The sequence below is a fragment of the Tiliqua scincoides genome, chromosome 2 (assembly GCF_035046505.1).
Source record: "Tiliqua scincoides isolate rTilSci1 chromosome 2, rTilSci1.hap2, whole genome shotgun sequence".
NCBI lineage: Eukaryota > Metazoa > Chordata > Lepidosauria > Squamata > Scincidae > Tiliqua > Tiliqua scincoides.
Genome location: NC_089822.1, coordinates 138124900 through 138141907, shown reverse-complemented (window position 1 = coordinate 138141907; position 17008 = coordinate 138124900). Strand labels below are relative to the sequence as shown.

The window sequence follows — 17008 nt, the reverse complement described above, 5'->3', positions numbered from 1 at the left end:
AGGTGACTCTGGATTTTATATTGTGCGGTACGCAGGACCTGGTTAGAGATGTAAATGTTACTGAGCCATTGGGGAACAGTGATCATGCTGCGATCCGTTTTGACATGCACGTTGGGGGAAGAATACCAGGCAAATCTCTAACAAAAACCCTTGACTTCCGACGGGCAGACTTCCCTCAAATGAGGAGGCTGGTTAGAAGGAGGTTGAAAGGGAGGGTAAAAAGAGTCCAATCTCTCCAGAGTGCATGGAGGCTGCTTAAAACAACAGTAATAGAGGCCCAGCAGAGGTGTATACCGCAAAGAAAGAAGGGTTCCACTAAATCCAGGAGGGTGCCTGCATGGCTAACCAGCCAAGTTAGAGAGGCTGTGAAGGGCAAGGAAGCTTCCTTCCGTAAATGGAAGTCTTGCCCTAATGAGGAGAATAAAAAGGAACATAAACTTTGGCAAAAGAAATGTAAGAAGGTGATACGGGAGAACAAGCGAGACTATGAGGAACGCATGGCCAGCAACATTAAGGGGAATAATAAAAGCTTCTTCAAATATGTTAGAAGCAGGAAACCCGCCAGAGAAGCGGTTGGCCCTCTGGATGGTGAGGGAGGGAAAGGGGAGATAAAAGGAGACTTAGAGATGGCAGAGAAATTAAATGAGTTCTTTGCATCTGTCTTCACGGCAGAAGACCTCGGGCAGATACTGCTGCCCGAACGGCCCCTCCTAACCGAGGAGTTAAGTCAGATAGAGGTTAAAAGAGAAGATGTTTCAGACCTCATTGATAAATTAAAGATCAATAAGTTACCAGGCTCTGATGGCATCCGCCCAAGAGTTATTAAGGAATTGAAGAATGAAGTTGCAGATCTCTTGACTAAGGTATGCAACTTGTCCCTCAAAACGGCCAAGGTGCCGGAGGATTGGAGGATAGCAAATGTCACGCCTATCTTTAAAAAGGGAAAGAGGGGGGACGCGGGAAACTATAGGCCGGTCAGCCTAACATCCATACCGGGTAAGATGGTGGAATGCCTCATCAAAGATAGGATCTCAAAACACATAGACGAACAGGCCTTGCTGAGGGAGAGTCAGCATGGCTTCTGTAAGGGTAAGTCTTGCCTCACAAACCTTATAGAATTCTTTGAAAAGTTCAACAGGCATGTGGATGTGGGAGAACCCGTGGACATTATATATTTGGATTTTCAGAAGGCGTTTGACACGGTCCCTCACCAAAGGCTACTGAAAAAACTCCACAGTCAGGGAATTAGAGGACAGGTCCTCTCCTGGATTGAGAACTGGTTGGAGGCCAGGAAGCAGAGAGTGGGTGCGAATGGGCAATTTTCACAATGGAGAGAGGTGAAAAGCGCTGTGCCCCAAGGATCTGTCCTGGGACCGGTGCTTTTCAACCTCTTCATAAATGACCTGGAGACATAGTTGAGCAGTGAGGTGGCTAAGTTTGCAGATGACACCAAACTTTTCCGAGTGGTGAAGACCAGAAGTGATTGTGAGGAGCTCCAGAAAGATCTCTCCAGAATGGGCAGCAAAATGGCAGATGCATTTCAATGTCAGTAAGTGTAAAGTCATGCACATTGGGGCAAAAAATCAAAGCTTTAGATATAGGCTGATGGGTTCTGAGATGTCTGTGACAGATCAGGAGAGAGATCTTGGGGTGGTGGTGGACAGGTCGATGAAAGTGTCGACCCAATGTGCGGCGGCAGTGAAGAAGGCCAATTCTATGCTTGGGATCATTAGGAAGGGTATTGAGAACAAAATGGCTAATATTATAATGCAGGGGACATCCACTAAAATTGAGTGTTGGGCGGGTTAGGACAGACAAAAGAAAATATTTCTTTACTCAGCGTGTGGTCAGTCTGTGGAACTCCTTGCCACAGGATGTGGTGCTGGCGTCTAGCCTAGATGCCTTTAAAAGGGGATTGGACAAGTTTCTGGAGGAAAAATCCATTACGGGGTACAAGCCATGATGTGTATGTGCAACCTCCTGATTTTAGAAATGGGTTATGTCAGAATGCCAGATGCAAGGGAGGGCACCAGGATGAGGTCTCTTGTTATCAGTGGGGCTGTTCTTATGTTATGTTCTTATGTTAGTTCAGAGTGGTTTTGTTCAGAAGTGAACCAGAACCTAAAATTTCATAGTTGCCTTGAACCCTGAACTGGAACTGAACCCCCTAAGTGGGAGCAAGCTCCAGAAAAGAAGCCTGGTAGACAGGGACTCAGATTTCAACTGAATGATCTGTGTTTTACTTGCCCATTTTTAACCCTATGAATGTATTTGTAAAAGCCTTTTTCAAACAAACTTTTTTTAAAAAAAAAATTTTTCTAGTTTTTTTTTTTCTTAAGTTATGTTGTTATCATTCATATTACAGGGTTGAACTACCACCAAAAGAGTTTGATTTTTTTTTTCTGCAATAAGTGTTTAAACTGGTTCAAAGTGTCAGAATCCATTACTGAATCACTTTTTGGAGTGTCTGAATCAGAAACCGACCAGGAGAGTTTTGATAAACCAACCCTAATTAACCTGAACTGGAGCTGAGCCCAAATGTTTACATGGTTTAATTCCCAAATGAAGGTAGCAGTCATCTCCTGTTTGTCCCCAGTACCTGAGGCATAGTACTTCTGAATACATAAATTCTATTTAGCTAACAGACCTATTCACCTTCACAACAGCACCTAATGCAATACTTATGTGTGTGAAGTTGTCTGTTCAGAAGGGAATGTCAGTCAGTTTCACTGGGTGATACCGAGCTGCAATATGAGGAGGGGAAGGGGAAGAGAGACTTCCTCTTTAGCCACAACAGGGGCAGTAAGTGTCTCTGTGCCACCTGAATTCAGCACCTGCTACTATTTTTCCTTGTGGATGCTCGTGCATTATGGAGGGCACATAGGTGAACCAGCAGGTATGCTTCCATTGGCGCTTCCCTTTACTACAGGGGTATTGCTCCATTTGAACACTTCAGGTGGCCACATGATTGAGCCACAGCAATGTCCCAGTTAAAATGGAAAACAAACTATCACTAAATCTTTATCAACCTGACCAAAAAGAAAACGGGTTAATAATATAAAAAAGAAAGCCTAAAATACAGTTAAACCCAAACAGTAGCACCAAACACCACTAAGGCTGCAATCCTATCTACACTTTCCTGGGAGTAAGCCCCATTGACTATAATGGGACTGACTTCTGAGTAGACATGCATAGGATTGGGCTCTAAAAGTAGCAAGAACACCTTTATAGTCTAGTATGGACAAAGAAAACTGTTTCTCCCAATGACTAAAAAACTTAGCAAAATAGATGACAGGTAAACATCACTAGGGAGGGATTTCCATAGCTGGGTGGCCACCCCAGTACAGTGTGAATGAACTGATCTCTGGTCACTAATCACTCCAACAACAGAGGTATGGAGGGGCACATGGAGGCAAGGCAGGGTCTCACAGGATTGCTAACTATGACTGAAACTATTCTGGGCAGTCCCCCCCCCAACACAAAGTCAAGCTGAAAATTCTTAGAAGCCCCATTAAAATCTCTGGACTTGTTTCCAGTAATCACCTGGAGATGGATGCCAATTCCTGGAGAATCCAGGCTAATCCTGGAGGACTGGCAACCACAAGTTCACACAGGAGCAGTTTCTCATTGTTTCATTCAAGCAACCATGAAATTTACCTAATCCGTTAATGGAAAGAATATAAATTCCACTACCTACCTTCAGGTCCCTGCCTTTGCAGAACCACAGATCAAATCATGGAATGGAGCAGGACTAGTTGTTCTGTATTCTGTCTGGCCTTAAAGACTAGCTGCCTATATTTTATTTATTTAGAGGACTTATATTCCAACTTTCCCCTCACAATGTGAGGTACCCAAGGTATCTCACAATTCAACAGAAACAAAACAATCAATTAAAAACATAAAATACAACACAAAAGAAATAGTATAAAAAGCACAACCACACACACACACACACACACACACACACACACACACACTTAACAGGTGTTAAGTACACCTGGTGTACTTAACTCAGTACTTAACTGGTGTTAAGTAATCTGTTAAGCACAGATTAGGTTCTGGAGGTCTGTACTTGGGCTGAAACATTTACAGTGCAATCCTAAGTAGGACTTAGTAGTAGGAGGGTTGCAAAAGTGCCATAAAGCATGTTTGCGCCTCCTCTAGAGCAAGCCATGCAAGTGCACAGAGGCATGCTGGCACACGGAGGCTGTATTCAGCCTCTGCGGTGGCTTGCGGGGTGAGTCTTGTGTCGGTTGAGCTCAGCTGATGCAAGGCCCTGGGGTGGGCGGGGAGGATGCGAGGAGGAGGTGGGAGGGAGGCATAGCAGGCAGTGGGATCCAGCTGTTATGTTTCAAGTCGCTCTGCTCTCCTTGGACTTGCGCCACCTCAGGAGGTGGTGCAAGTCCAAGGAGACCCATAGGGGTTGCAGTGGCTTACCCGGGTTTCCCCTTACCTTCAGCTGAGCCACTGTGGGGCCCTATCTTGCGCTGGATACAGTGCAAGTTTCCTGGCTTGCCTGTTCCAGTGCAAGATAGGATTGCACCCTTAGTTATTAAAAAGCATTTTACAACTTTTATTTTGCAAGAAGCTACAATTTGCAATTGTATGAGTTGGGAGAGGAAGACGGGTTCAGTTCTATCACTGGCTCTCCTTTAGCCACCACTTCTGTGTCTCCAAAATGAGGCACCTCTCCACCTCAAGAAATAGAGCCTTCTCGGTAGTGGCACCAACGCTATGGAACTCCCTTCCCCTTGACTTAAGAATGGCTCCCTCTCTTGAGACTTTTCGGCGAGGCCTGAAGACCCTTCTGTTTAAACAAGCCTTCTGAGTTCTCAGCCTTTTTTAACATCTTTTTTTACATCTTTTAGTATTTTTTACAGGCCTGATTTCTTTATGATCTGCTGCTTTACGCTCCTTTTACCTGACTTTTTATCTGACTACTGTTTTTATGATATCTGTCAACATGTTAATGCTTTTATCTGTTTTTTAAATTATGTTTTAATCTGTTTTTAACTTGTTGTAAGCCGGCTTGGGTCCCTCTGGGGAGAAAGGCGGGGTATAAATAAAGTTATTATTCTCAAAAACCTATGCTATCATGCCTACAGAAAAATGCTGGAGTGCACCTGTGTGAAAGTGCAATATGGCTGTTCTTTACGTTGGGATGTCTGCAAGTCAGATATCCTTAGTTTTTGCTAGAAAACCAACAGGAAAGGAGCAGTTTCTGAATTCTAGCAGTAGGGGACTATTCTCTACCATAAGGAAATAAAAGGTATGTTCAGATAGGTCAATGTAGTTACCATGTTCCACAACTCACGTAACAGAAGGACATACATGGAGCTTTTTCCCTTCCTAAACATCACACAAGGGATGGTCCTTAGGTATATTTGCAGAATATGTCCTCAGATAAAAAGTCACAAAGCACCACATTGTGTTATCACAACTCCTCTGGCTGATTGGAAGAGGGCACACTCGGCATGTAAGGAAGGTAAACAAAGGAGAAAAAGAGCTTGATACAGAGACTGCATGCCAAGCGGAAGCAGGAACAAATATGTACCACGTCACTCAAACAACACACATACCTTTAGGGCCCAATCCTCTCTGACTTTTCAATGCTGATGCAGCCGCAATGCAGCCTTGGGGTAAGGAAACAAACGTTCCCTTACCTTGAGAAGTCCCCCATGATTGCCCCCACCACATTGGCACAACTGCAGCAGCTCTGGAAACCTGGATAGGTTTGTGTCCTTAGTGACTCAAAGTTACTGCAAAGAAGAGGAGGGTGAGGGCACAGAGGAAGGGTGGCTAGTGTATCCAGGGAAATTTAGAACTATCCCCAACTCAGTACATCACAAGAGAACATTCTTATGGGCACCCAAACAAAGTCAGTCACCTATCAACCTAGTTACCTACTCACCTATGCTGATAAATAGCACAGGTGAGTAGGTACGTCTGGAATTTGTTGTGCAACACAGAGTATATGATGAGCAATCGTACTCATGCAGGTATGGCAAACAACAGGGTCAAGCCCCCATGCCTCAGTAGTAGAAGCTGCTAACACAACCATTTGGAAATTACCTTACAAACATCTGCCACCCCTAAAAGCTCACACACATATCCTGTTTGCCACTGGTTGGCTTCTAATATGGTGTTATTTATTTATTTACAGTATTTTTACCCCGCCTTTCTCCCCTTTCTCAGTGTAAAAATACAAGAGCATAAAATCACAATTAAAACATAAAATACATTTTTATCGTTGTATTTTTTTCTCATTTTTAAATGCATATGTATTTTTAATCTGTTGCGAGCCACCTAGGGTGTCCTTCAGGGAGAAATGTGGGATAAAAATAAAATATATAAAATTCTGTTTCCAGGTATGCTTAGAGCTGCAGACATTTCACTCAGTTCAAAAGATTCACTCAATTCAAAATGTTAGAATTCTAGTTCTAACATAGATTTTGGTATCAAATCTGGCCCTTTCTCTTGCTTTCTTGGAATAGCATCAACTTACTACTCTTCAAAGGTACCAAAAAATGAATGAACCATCATTACCACCTTTTCATATGGGCAGTTCATATTTGGGGAGCATTATCAAGTACGTAGAAAATCTCTTTGAGACGGAGTTTGTGCATATTTTCCTTAAGTGACACAAAATCTCCATAGACCACCATTTCACACAAATGACTAATCACAGATGACCAATCCAGTATGGACTATTCAAGGGCCATAAAATTGACACTGAGGAAAGAAAGTCAATGGGTTAACAAATGCCATTTCAACCCAGTTCTAAACCTTTGTTTGCAATATCTCAAATGCATTGAGAGAGTTTACAAGCTGGGGTATGGCAGCAAAAATGAGATTTAAAAGCATCGATTAAGAAAAAGATTCAATCCATTGCTGTGGTTGTGCAGCATCTTAAACAGGACCAAGTTGTGCAACAGCACAACTTTGGAAGAGTTTAGATCTGTAAGGCACAACTCATCAGAGAATACTGTCAGTCACCTGTCTGCCCCAATGACGTCCTAACTTTTATGCTTTTGCAAAACAAGTACCACACATTCCATACAGCTGCATAAGAGATGGTGATCAATGAAGTAACTGTTATGTACAATTAAAGACTTGTTGAGTCAGACATTTTTGCCACTATCAGCAACGTTTGAAAAAAAGCAAAGGGAGTTGCACATTTCTGTCTATCACAAAGCCCAAACATATTAAATCAATGGGCTGGTCCAGGCTGCACCAAACTGTCCCAACCCATATCACCATTTGACAGCACTGAGAGCAGGAGCATTAGGTAACACCCACAAGCAATGTCATGCTGGGTCAGGATAGTGTCCATCTAACTGGACATTCTTTTTCCATCCAAGAGTTCACAAGCAACTTATGCAAGTAATAGCCATCTACCAAGCCACAACTAAGAACATAAGAACAGCCCCACTGGTTCAGGCCAAAGGCCCATCTAGTCCAGTTTCCTGTATCTCACAGTGGCCTACCAAATGCCTCAGAAAGCATACAAGACAACAAGAGACCTGCATCCTGGTGCCCTCCCTTGCATCTGGTATTCTGAGGTAACCTAAAATCAGGAGGTTGCACATAAACATCATGGTTTGTAACCCGTGATGGACTTTTCTCCAGAAATTTGTCCAATCGACTTTTAAAGGTATCCAGGCCAGATAACATCACCACAGTCAGTGGTAAGGAGTTCCACAGACAAGTTCCCAACTCATCCTCAACAGGCAGCAGATTGAATACAGCTTATGTTTTTGGCTCTCATGACATGAAACTATCAAGAGATGTATACTCCATAACATTTAGCTACTAATCCTTATAAAACTGTTTGCTCTTTATCATAACATCCTAAAGCAGACAATGGCGTGCCCTAACTATCCACTGCGTAATGAATTATTAGTTGGTCTTAAATCTGCTGTCTGTCTGATTGGTTTCGACAGATTCTCTTAAACTTGTGTGTTTTGAAAGGTCTCTATTCATTGTTCTTATGCCATCAGTTTTTATAAGGCTCTGTAAAGCCTCCTCTCTGGCCTTTTGTTATACAAGTAAAAAAAATAGCTCTGAATGTTTACTCTCTTTTCGTTTGTAAAATTATTTGTACCCTTGATTATCTTAGCTGCCCTTCTCTTATATTGTTTTTGAGGTGGGACAACTAGAATGGCACACATAATGGCATGCCTGCTATTTTATTTTAATTCCCATCGTATTATGTGTCTGCCCCAACTTGTTTTCCCTCATCACTGTAGAACTGCAGATATTTTTATAGCTAGAAAAATAGCTCAGAAACATCTTTTAAAAAAAAAAAAAAACAGTTTTGCTTGACTAGACAGTTCTATGTCTGCATTATGTATATTTGAATGTTAGCCATATCGGTCACTATTCCACTTGCTCTATGACAGGCGTGGACAGGCTTGTGGGATCAACTCACAAGCTCATGTTGTTTTGAATCTTTAACATAAGAACAGCCCTGCTGGATCAGGTCAAGGGTCTATCTAGTCCAGCTTCCTGTATCTCACAGTGGCTCACCAGATGCTAACAGAAACCTCAGTGGCCCACGAGATGCCTCAGGGACCACTCAACACAACACGATACCTGTATCCTGTAGTCACTCCTTTGCATTTGGCATTCAGAGACAGGCTACCTCTAAAACCCAGCAGTTGCATGTAGTATTGAGGTTCACCTACTTGAGCCAGATGCAAAACAATGGCTTGAGGCCCTGGGGATGGATAGACACTTAAAATTAAAAGAACTCTCTGAACAAATGTTCAGCCCAACTCCATACCACAAATGAGTTCATTACCTCTTTTACACAGAATCCATTCCAGATCTTCTTCCAATCTTCCTTTAATTCAGTTGCCAAAATGGGATGGGAAGAAACCTTTTGCCTGCCCAATTCTATGGGACTAATAGTTACCAAGGCCGCAACCCTATTCACATTTACCGGAGAGCAAGTCCAATTGAATTTAACGGGACATACTTCTGCATAGGATTGCACTGTAAGAGTCTCAGTTACAACACCTCCTAACACTGCATTTTTTCCTCCTTGGAACATAAGAGCCCTCCTGGAGCAGGCCAAAGGCTCATCTAGTTCAGTTTCCCACAGTGGCCCACCTGATGTTTCACGGATCATCCAAGACAACAAGATATCTGTATCCTGTTGCCACTCCGTTCCATTCTGAGATGGGTTGCCTCTGAAACCTGGAGGTTCCGTATACTCATCATGGCTTGTAACCAGCGATGAACTTTCCCTCCATAAATCTGTCCCCTTTTAAAAGGCATCTAGGCCAAGTACCATCACAACAAGTTGCAAAAAAAAAGTACCTTGAGTTTGGCAACAATATCAATATGACAATACATGCATTAATCAAAGTTTTCACAGCAACTTCACAGACTTGGTGTTTAGGAGTTTTTTTTGCTAAAGATCTTATTGGATTTACAGTCAAATGAGAGCCAGCAGTGTTTATGTGTAGTCAGAATCATTTGTCTCAACTGACATATTTTGTGCTTACCAATACTGAATCGCACTTTAAGGAATGTTATAAAGGCACTCTGTAAATTGGAAGAACTTGAAGGGAAAGAGCCTACAATCCACAACTACCTTGTATGATGTCACTCTTTCCCTACTCAGTCTTTATGTAGTGCTTAGTTGGAAGAGGAGGAGAAAAAGAAGAAAAACAATTTTCTGAGTACTAATTATTCCGGTTCTGTTCCAAGCACTCATGGATAAAAAAACACGCACTATAACAAATCAATTTAAAAAACAAAGTTTCTTTACTCCAGTGATTGAAAAAACAGCCTTGCTGACCTTTTGACTCTAAGATAAGAGTCATTAAGAAGACAATCCATCAGCACTTCACTCAGCCCTTCCCTTCACCAATGCAAAATGATCACCTTTCTTACTGGGGGAAGATGCTGGGGATGCTAGGGGAAGGGAGGGGTCTGCAGGAGAGAGAAGGATTGATGGATTATTAGCCTACTGCCCCCCCCCCCTCATTAAGGAGGCTGTTGTTAAAGGACTGTTCAGTTTTTAAAACTGATTTTAAAGGGATGCATTTTTCCCCTTCTCCAGGGATCAGCACATTCTTTCTCATTTGCAGGGGCCATTCGTGTTGAGTCAAATCCGTGTATAAAAAATCCGTGTATAAATAGGCTGGACCTGTAAGAGGCAAAACACCATAGCAGATCAGGTTGTGGTGCCGTCACAGAGATAAGAAGTGGACACTCAGAAGCACTCCCTTTCCAGCAAGGGTATAATATAGGAAAGTCTCTCTCCAACTATTAAAAGGCTTTCAGTACCCCACACTGGCATATCCAGGTTAAAATGAAGAACTGTTTGCTCCTCTTAGAAGGCATGGCGCCCCCAGAGTGGTCTCTGGCAGTGCCCAGTTGAGAAGGAAGATGTCTCTGGATGCCACAGCACATGGAATTCCTTCCTTTCCTCTTTCATTGAACTGGCTCAGTCCCCACCCTTAGTGGTAGAGGGGAGGGAACCAAGACGAAACACACATGAGCCAACAACCCAGCTCTGCCTATTACAAGAGTGAGCAGACAAACTCCAAACAAGAATCTAGGGGGCATTCCATAAAGTCGAATCCCAAGAAGCCAATCTCTGTCCCATAAAGTCACATCTGACATGTCAGAAAATTGTTGTTGTAGACATTTCTGTTCAAACAGGTTCCTCTAAAGCAGGGGTGCTCAATAGGTAGATCGCGATCTACCGGTAGATTGCGAGGCAAAATGAGTAGATCGCGGAGCCCTGTCTCTCCAAACTGTTAATATGTCAGTTTCGTCTAGTGACTAGATGAAACTGACATATTTAGCTGACACTGACACTGACACTTTAGCTGCTCTTCAGGCTCCATAGCTCTTTAGCCCCGTAGTGCAGCAAGGCTGGGCATGTGCCTCTTGGGGGGACCTGTGGCTGCCCCCAGTATGTGGGGTGGGGAGAGAGGAGAGGCCTCCCGTGTGCTTCCTGAAGCATCTGGTGGGCCACTGTGGGGCACAGGAAGCTGGACTTGGTGGGCCTCCTCTGACCTGGTCCAGCAGGGGCTCCATACTTCAAAGGGGGTGTCTGTCAGACGCTTCCTTCCCCCCTGGTAGATCTCCGGGCCTTGCTGGGTTTCAAAGTAGCTCTCGAGCCAAAAAAGTGTGAGCACCCCTGCTCTAAAGACTCTAAGCCCCAGAAGTCCTATCTTCAGTAAGAGAAGTACTATACCAGTTCTTTTATAAAGATCAAGAGTATTATACTTACAGATAGGGTAAGTCGAATCTCAGCCTGATTGCAGTTTTTGGAAAGCCTTTTTCTTAATGCTCTGATTGCATCTTTGGGTCTGTTGTGAGAAATTAAAACCAGAGACAACCACTGATTTAACAGTTTATCTAACATTCTGCTATTATTAACAACAATGGCATCTGATTTGGCAACACTGGCAACAGTGCTCCACTGCACCGATTTCATGCCAATACAAATAACTCCAGGAAAGAGATATAATAATAAAGATGCAATAGTATTTGTCACTGAAATGTTCACATGAAATGATGCAAAGTAAAATGCACAGTTGGCAGGAGCCAGTGGCTGTTTCTGCTGGCCTGCTGCTGCCAAGATGGTGGCTACCTTACCCTTCCATCCATTGTAACAAAGACCACCGAAGCAAAAGAAAACCCACTGGAGAGCATCTTGCTGACGGCTGTTTCAAATTGGAGTTGGCCCTGCCATGTGCCATGATTTACCTTATATATGGGTACAAATCTTATATATGGGTACAAGCCATGATGTGTATGGGCAACCTCCTGATTTTAGAAATGGGTTATGTCAGAATGCCAGATGCAAGGGAGGGCACCAGGATGAAGTCTCTTGTTATCTGGTGTGCTCCCTGGGGCATTTGGTGGGCCGCTGTGAGATACAGGAAGCTGGACTAGATGGGCCTATGGCCTGATCCAGTGGGACTGTTCTTATGTTCTTACCTTCCCTATAGGAGGAAAAGGCAATCACTCAACTTGTACTGGAAAAAGTGGACCAGTGTATATTAGAGACACACTGTGGTAAGCCCTGAAGCTACTCCCTATCCCCAGTGACCTCAAGGGTCCCCAAACAGGATGAATCAAGCCTGCTCATATCTGCACAACCCCACCCCTTCTTCTGAGTAAACAGTCATCCCGGATTCTGCTTCCTGGTCATACCAGAGTATGACAGAATGTCAGGAACTGGTTAGATAACTCACAAGTCACCAAGTACAATTAATACAAATATATTACAGCAGCAGATCGTATTTATTTTTACAATTGATAGTCTACGGCATAGTCCCATATGACAGGACAAGAAGTTTCTCCATGAACAGAATTTCCTTCCAAACCTTCCAGTCTTCTTCCTACATAACATTTTCAATGTGTGCACCACTTATCCCATAAGAGAATTCAGCAATACTGTATCCATGCTCAGCCTTTAAATACCACATGGAGGAACCAAAGATTTACAGGAGGCATATTTTATTGCTTCCAACTTGCTTTCATCAGAACAAGTTGATTAAGAAACAAGGAGAGAGAAGGCAAGCAAGGGGGCGAGAGAGGTATCGTCTCTCCCATTCCCCAGGGCCAAACTGCTAATAACATAAGATTACCCTATCAAAAAATTCTATAGCAGATTATGCAAGACTAGTGGTGTTAACAACAGCATCTTGGCTCTCTTCCAGTCTAATTATAGGATGCTTCAAAACAATGTACAGTATCTCATTATTCCACGTGTTAGCAGATAAACAACCCTCATAGAGGGTGGAGTTTGAGGGACGGCTGCTCTATTTCCACATATTTCCTCTATTTATAAGTTTGCAACAAGGGTGGGGTAGAAGTGAGGAGAAGCCTTTGTTCCATGCCAAAAGTGAGTTACACATTTTGTGAACATTCCATACAGGCAATGCTTTGTTGTGTTTTTTGAATGGATGTTCTGTTATGCTGGCTCAAAGGAGTGGTTTGGCTGTGGAAGCTCAGGCCCCACCTCTGCCTTGTACTCAAGCTGTGGTCTCTGGCACATCACCTGTCTCCAAGTAGTCCAACATACCATTTCCAAAAGTAGCCAGTCAAACACTTCCAGGAGGTCCGCCCACAACACAACAGCAACCCCCCTGTTCTTTGAACACCAGATTCTGGGGACAAAATAGTTACTCCAACTATACAAGTTTCATTTACTAGCACAGCTGATAGGAAGGGCTTCCACAGGCAGAGTTGGGGTTGAGCAAGTAAAGGGAACTTTGGGTAAGTGGAGCCAGTGGAAAATGTAGTGACTTAGTGAGGCAAGGGACCTATACCATCTCTTGATCTGGAGGCACCAACCCCCTGTGAAAGCTACACATTACCCTTACCTATAAAGGATGCAGTAGTATTCCCAGAGTGGGAAGCAGAGCCCTAAGTTTTGTCGAAAGTTTCAACACGCCATGTAAGCTACCTCCCCCTCGTCGTTGGAGCCATTCTGGGTGGCAAGATCAACATGGATGAGATGCTCTCATCCACGTTGTTCTCGCTACCCAGAATGGCTTCAGTGGCAAGGGGGTGGGGAAGCTTACACAGCATGTTGAGGCGCCCTGCAAAATTTAGCACTGTGCCCCGCTCTGGAAATGCTACTGAGAGGATCTGCTGCAAAGACTGAGGTTTCGCCAAGATGAATCTGCAATCAGTACTACCACAATGCAAACATGCTATGCTGCCACTGATGACTCTTAAGGATGGTGTGGCATCTGGGTGCTCCCCATGGGGTTTGGTGGCTTGTACAGAGCTTATTTGAGCCTCTGCCCAACTCTGACTGGAATGGCAATAACAGGAGGTCTGGTCTAGAGGGCTGAGCCTCCATTTGCCTGAAGATAACATCTGCAGGTCGCCAGTTCGAGGCCACTGGCACCGTGCGACTTTCAAGCAGCTGACAAGCTGAGCCGAGCTATTCCATCTGCTCTGAGCGTGGGAGGATGGAGGCCAGAATGTGCAACCAGATCAAGAAAGAAACATCTGAAAGTTGTGGTTTCTTGAAAGATAGAAACCTTCTTTCAAATTGTAAAAATCCCTACGAGGATTCAATTTGCCTGCCTATGTAAACCGCCTTGAATAAAATCTAAGGAGAAATCTGAGGACCAAGAAAGGCGGTATAGAAATACCTGTATTATTATTAGTATTATTGCTGGGTGATGTAGAATAGATTGGGGCTGGGAGGGACCAGCCTGGCCAGCTGATCAGGAAGGGATTGAAGCTTTGAGAAGTGGGTGGCCTCCAAAGAGGAGCAGGTAAAGCAAGAGGGGTTAGAAAGAATGGGAGTGGGAAGAGAGGCAACGAGAGAGCTGTAAAGAGACAGAGAAAGAAAGTGAGAAGGAAGGAGGCAACAGGAGGAAGATTAAGAGATTAGGCTGGAGGACAGAGAAGGAAGCAGAGCCTAGCCAAGGGAGGTATGGGAAGGGGAGCCAGGGGTCTGGGAAAAGCAACAGAGGAAGACAAAAGAAAAAGGGGGATTTAGGGGTGGAGAAGTAGGGGCTTTTCAAAGCAGAAGGAAGCAGAGAAGCAGAAGAAGGCAGGAGGACAGAAGGCAAGAGCAGAGGAGCGCTGTGGGTGAGTAGCCCCAAAATGTAGCTAGCCCAGAGCCACAAGGACTAAGGCCATCAGGTTCCACTGCATGTATGCAGGGGCCACCCCACTTCTCTCCAGCTTAGTAGGGGTCCCTCACTGGGCCAGACTGTTCTCCCTCCCAGGAACCACCAGCCCCCTAGGCCACTGGAACTTTCTGGAAAGGGTAAGCCAAAGAACCCCAACAAAGGAGCAAAGAGGGAAGCCTGAGGGGGCCAGATCAGCAGAAGTGTGTTGCTCTTGGCCTGTATTTTTGGAAAGAAACCCATCCTGCTGCATACTGCTGGGCACCAAGTGTTCTCTCAAGCAAAAGGGGCATGGACCTCTCTCCTTTTGAGGTCTACCTTCCTCTTTAGGAGAAAGCGAACAGGCTGGGATGGCAACAGGGTGGATGTCTTTGCTTCCCACTCAAATTAAACATTACAATCAAGGAGAGAGAAAATTCCCATCAATTGCTTTAAGACCAGCCTTTGGCTGCATAATTTCTTTCTTCTGGTAAAGAAGAGTTTCCTACTTTTATGACAGCCACCTAACATGCAACCACTTTTTAAATGGATACCACTTTTATATCAGAACCTGCTTCTTCATCTCTGACCTGCAACACATTTTAACAGGGCCATGTTCTGAAAGGAAGAGTGGCTGGAGAACCTGCCACACAAGGACCAGCCCTACTCATTGGCTCTCATACATGCAAAGACACAGGAAAAGGACTCTTTAATCTCTTTTCGTCCAGTCTGAGCAGAAATAGTCCCTCCTTTGAGCACCTCACTGGTTCACAGAAGTATGAAGGCCTGGAAAAATTACAAAAACCACATTTTTTCTAAAGCCCAACAAGGAAAATATTGAACATTTGGAGAATTTTTAAAAATTACTAAGTCATGAAATAGCTTTTTCAGAAGGACAATTAAGCAGTATTTCAAATACTGTTGTACTGCCCTAAATCTCTTAGAGGTAAGATACAACATCCACCTCCTTTATCCTTACAACAACTACCTTGCAAGGTAGTTTAGCCTGAGGGACAATGACTGGCCGCAGGTCAGCCACTAGGGTTTGTGGCTGAGTGGGAATTTAAACTCAGATCCCCACGGTTTAAATTCAGTACTACAACCACTGCATTGCAGTGTCTCTCGAAAGGTAGCGTTAGTAATGACCTCATTGCTATGGTGTTAGATTGAATTACTAAAGCAACACTCTGTGTGCTCAGCCCTGTTTGCCTGTGTATTAGTTTGCACAGCGGAGCGGGCAGCTGGAGTGCACAGGAGCGAACTCCCACTGTGCCTCAGTTGCTGAGCACTCTAGCATGAGGAAGGAGAGAGACTTTTGCCAAAGTCCCAGCTTAGGAAAAGTGGCTAAGATACACAGACGAGAATGAGTGAGTGAGCGAGCAAGAATGCAAGAATGAGTGTTTAATGAGATTTAATCCTAAACCCCAGTGCTTTTACTGGGAAACAGTTTCCACTGATTTCAGCAGAACAGACTTCCTGAGAGCCCTAATAACCATAAGTTTCCTTACATGTTGTTTGCCTGAATGTTTAGGGATATAAATGTCATACTTGACAAGCTGCTGTTGATTACAGCTACGCAGGGGACAGAAACTACCCATGCTCATATCAGGGCAACAAGACATACACAATGGTCACATGACTTGCAGTATCTAATGCCAGGTCTGCTACACAAGTTTAATATTAAAGGTATACACTTAAAAATGTTTTCTATGTCCATTAAAAAAAGAGTAATATTTATAATCACCAAATGAATGTTTTCAACTGCGAGTATGACAGTAGGACAGGAACCAGGAAGCTTGGATTGACAGCAGTTCCCCACCACACTGACATGCTGTATGAAGGGCAACTTTTAAAACAACCTCTGTCACCATGGCGTACTATTCAGGAACTAGCAGCAGAAGCTCCTCACAGCATGGAGATGAACATGATCACCTGCTCGCTGATACCCATCAAGCTTCAGTTAAAAGCATAGCTTGAGGGGCCTGCTGTAAGTTGACAACTTTCACATGCACTGGAGAAGATTTACCTGCCACCATGTAAGGGGTCAACTATCACTTATGTAATTCAGACAAGAAAAAAAATGCCACAATGTCTTCACTGGGAGGTTTTCCAGTTCCTGGACTGCAATTCAGTTTGTTTTACAATACACACACACACCCCTTACCAGAGGAAAGCAGGAAGTGCCAACTTTGCCACAGAAAGGAATTTCTTTATCTTAATACAAGGAAAACCACATACTTATAATACTGGAGACCAATCTGTGTCCCACAGAAAGCATCTTTTCAAATAACGTGAACCAGCTTACCCTTCCTCCGTTATGTTAATAACGTCACAGATGTGCATGAACTGACCCCACTCCTCGGTGCACAGAGTTCCAATAGTAGCTCTTTCTGCAAAGAAAA

The 17008-nt window shown here is 43.9% G+C and overlaps 1 protein-coding gene across 3 annotated transcripts in view; it reads right to left on the bottom strand.

Annotated features, from left to right (window-relative positions):
* Positions 1-17008, bottom strand: part of TOM1L1 (target of myb1 like 1 membrane trafficking protein) — a 132082-nt gene that overhangs the window by 38724 nt on the left and 76350 nt on the right. For all 3 annotated transcript variants that reach the window (XM_066618267.1, XM_066618265.1, XM_066618264.1), the window contains 2 exons: positions 16912-16996; positions 11255-11333 (listed from right to left, as the gene is read on the bottom strand). In XM_066618267.1, coding sequence (XP_066474364.1) covers positions 11255-11333; positions 16912-16949 — 117 coding nt within the window. In that variant the 5' untranslated portion in view covers positions 16950-16996. The remainder of the gene's footprint in view (positions 1-11254; positions 11334-16911; positions 16997-17008) is intronic.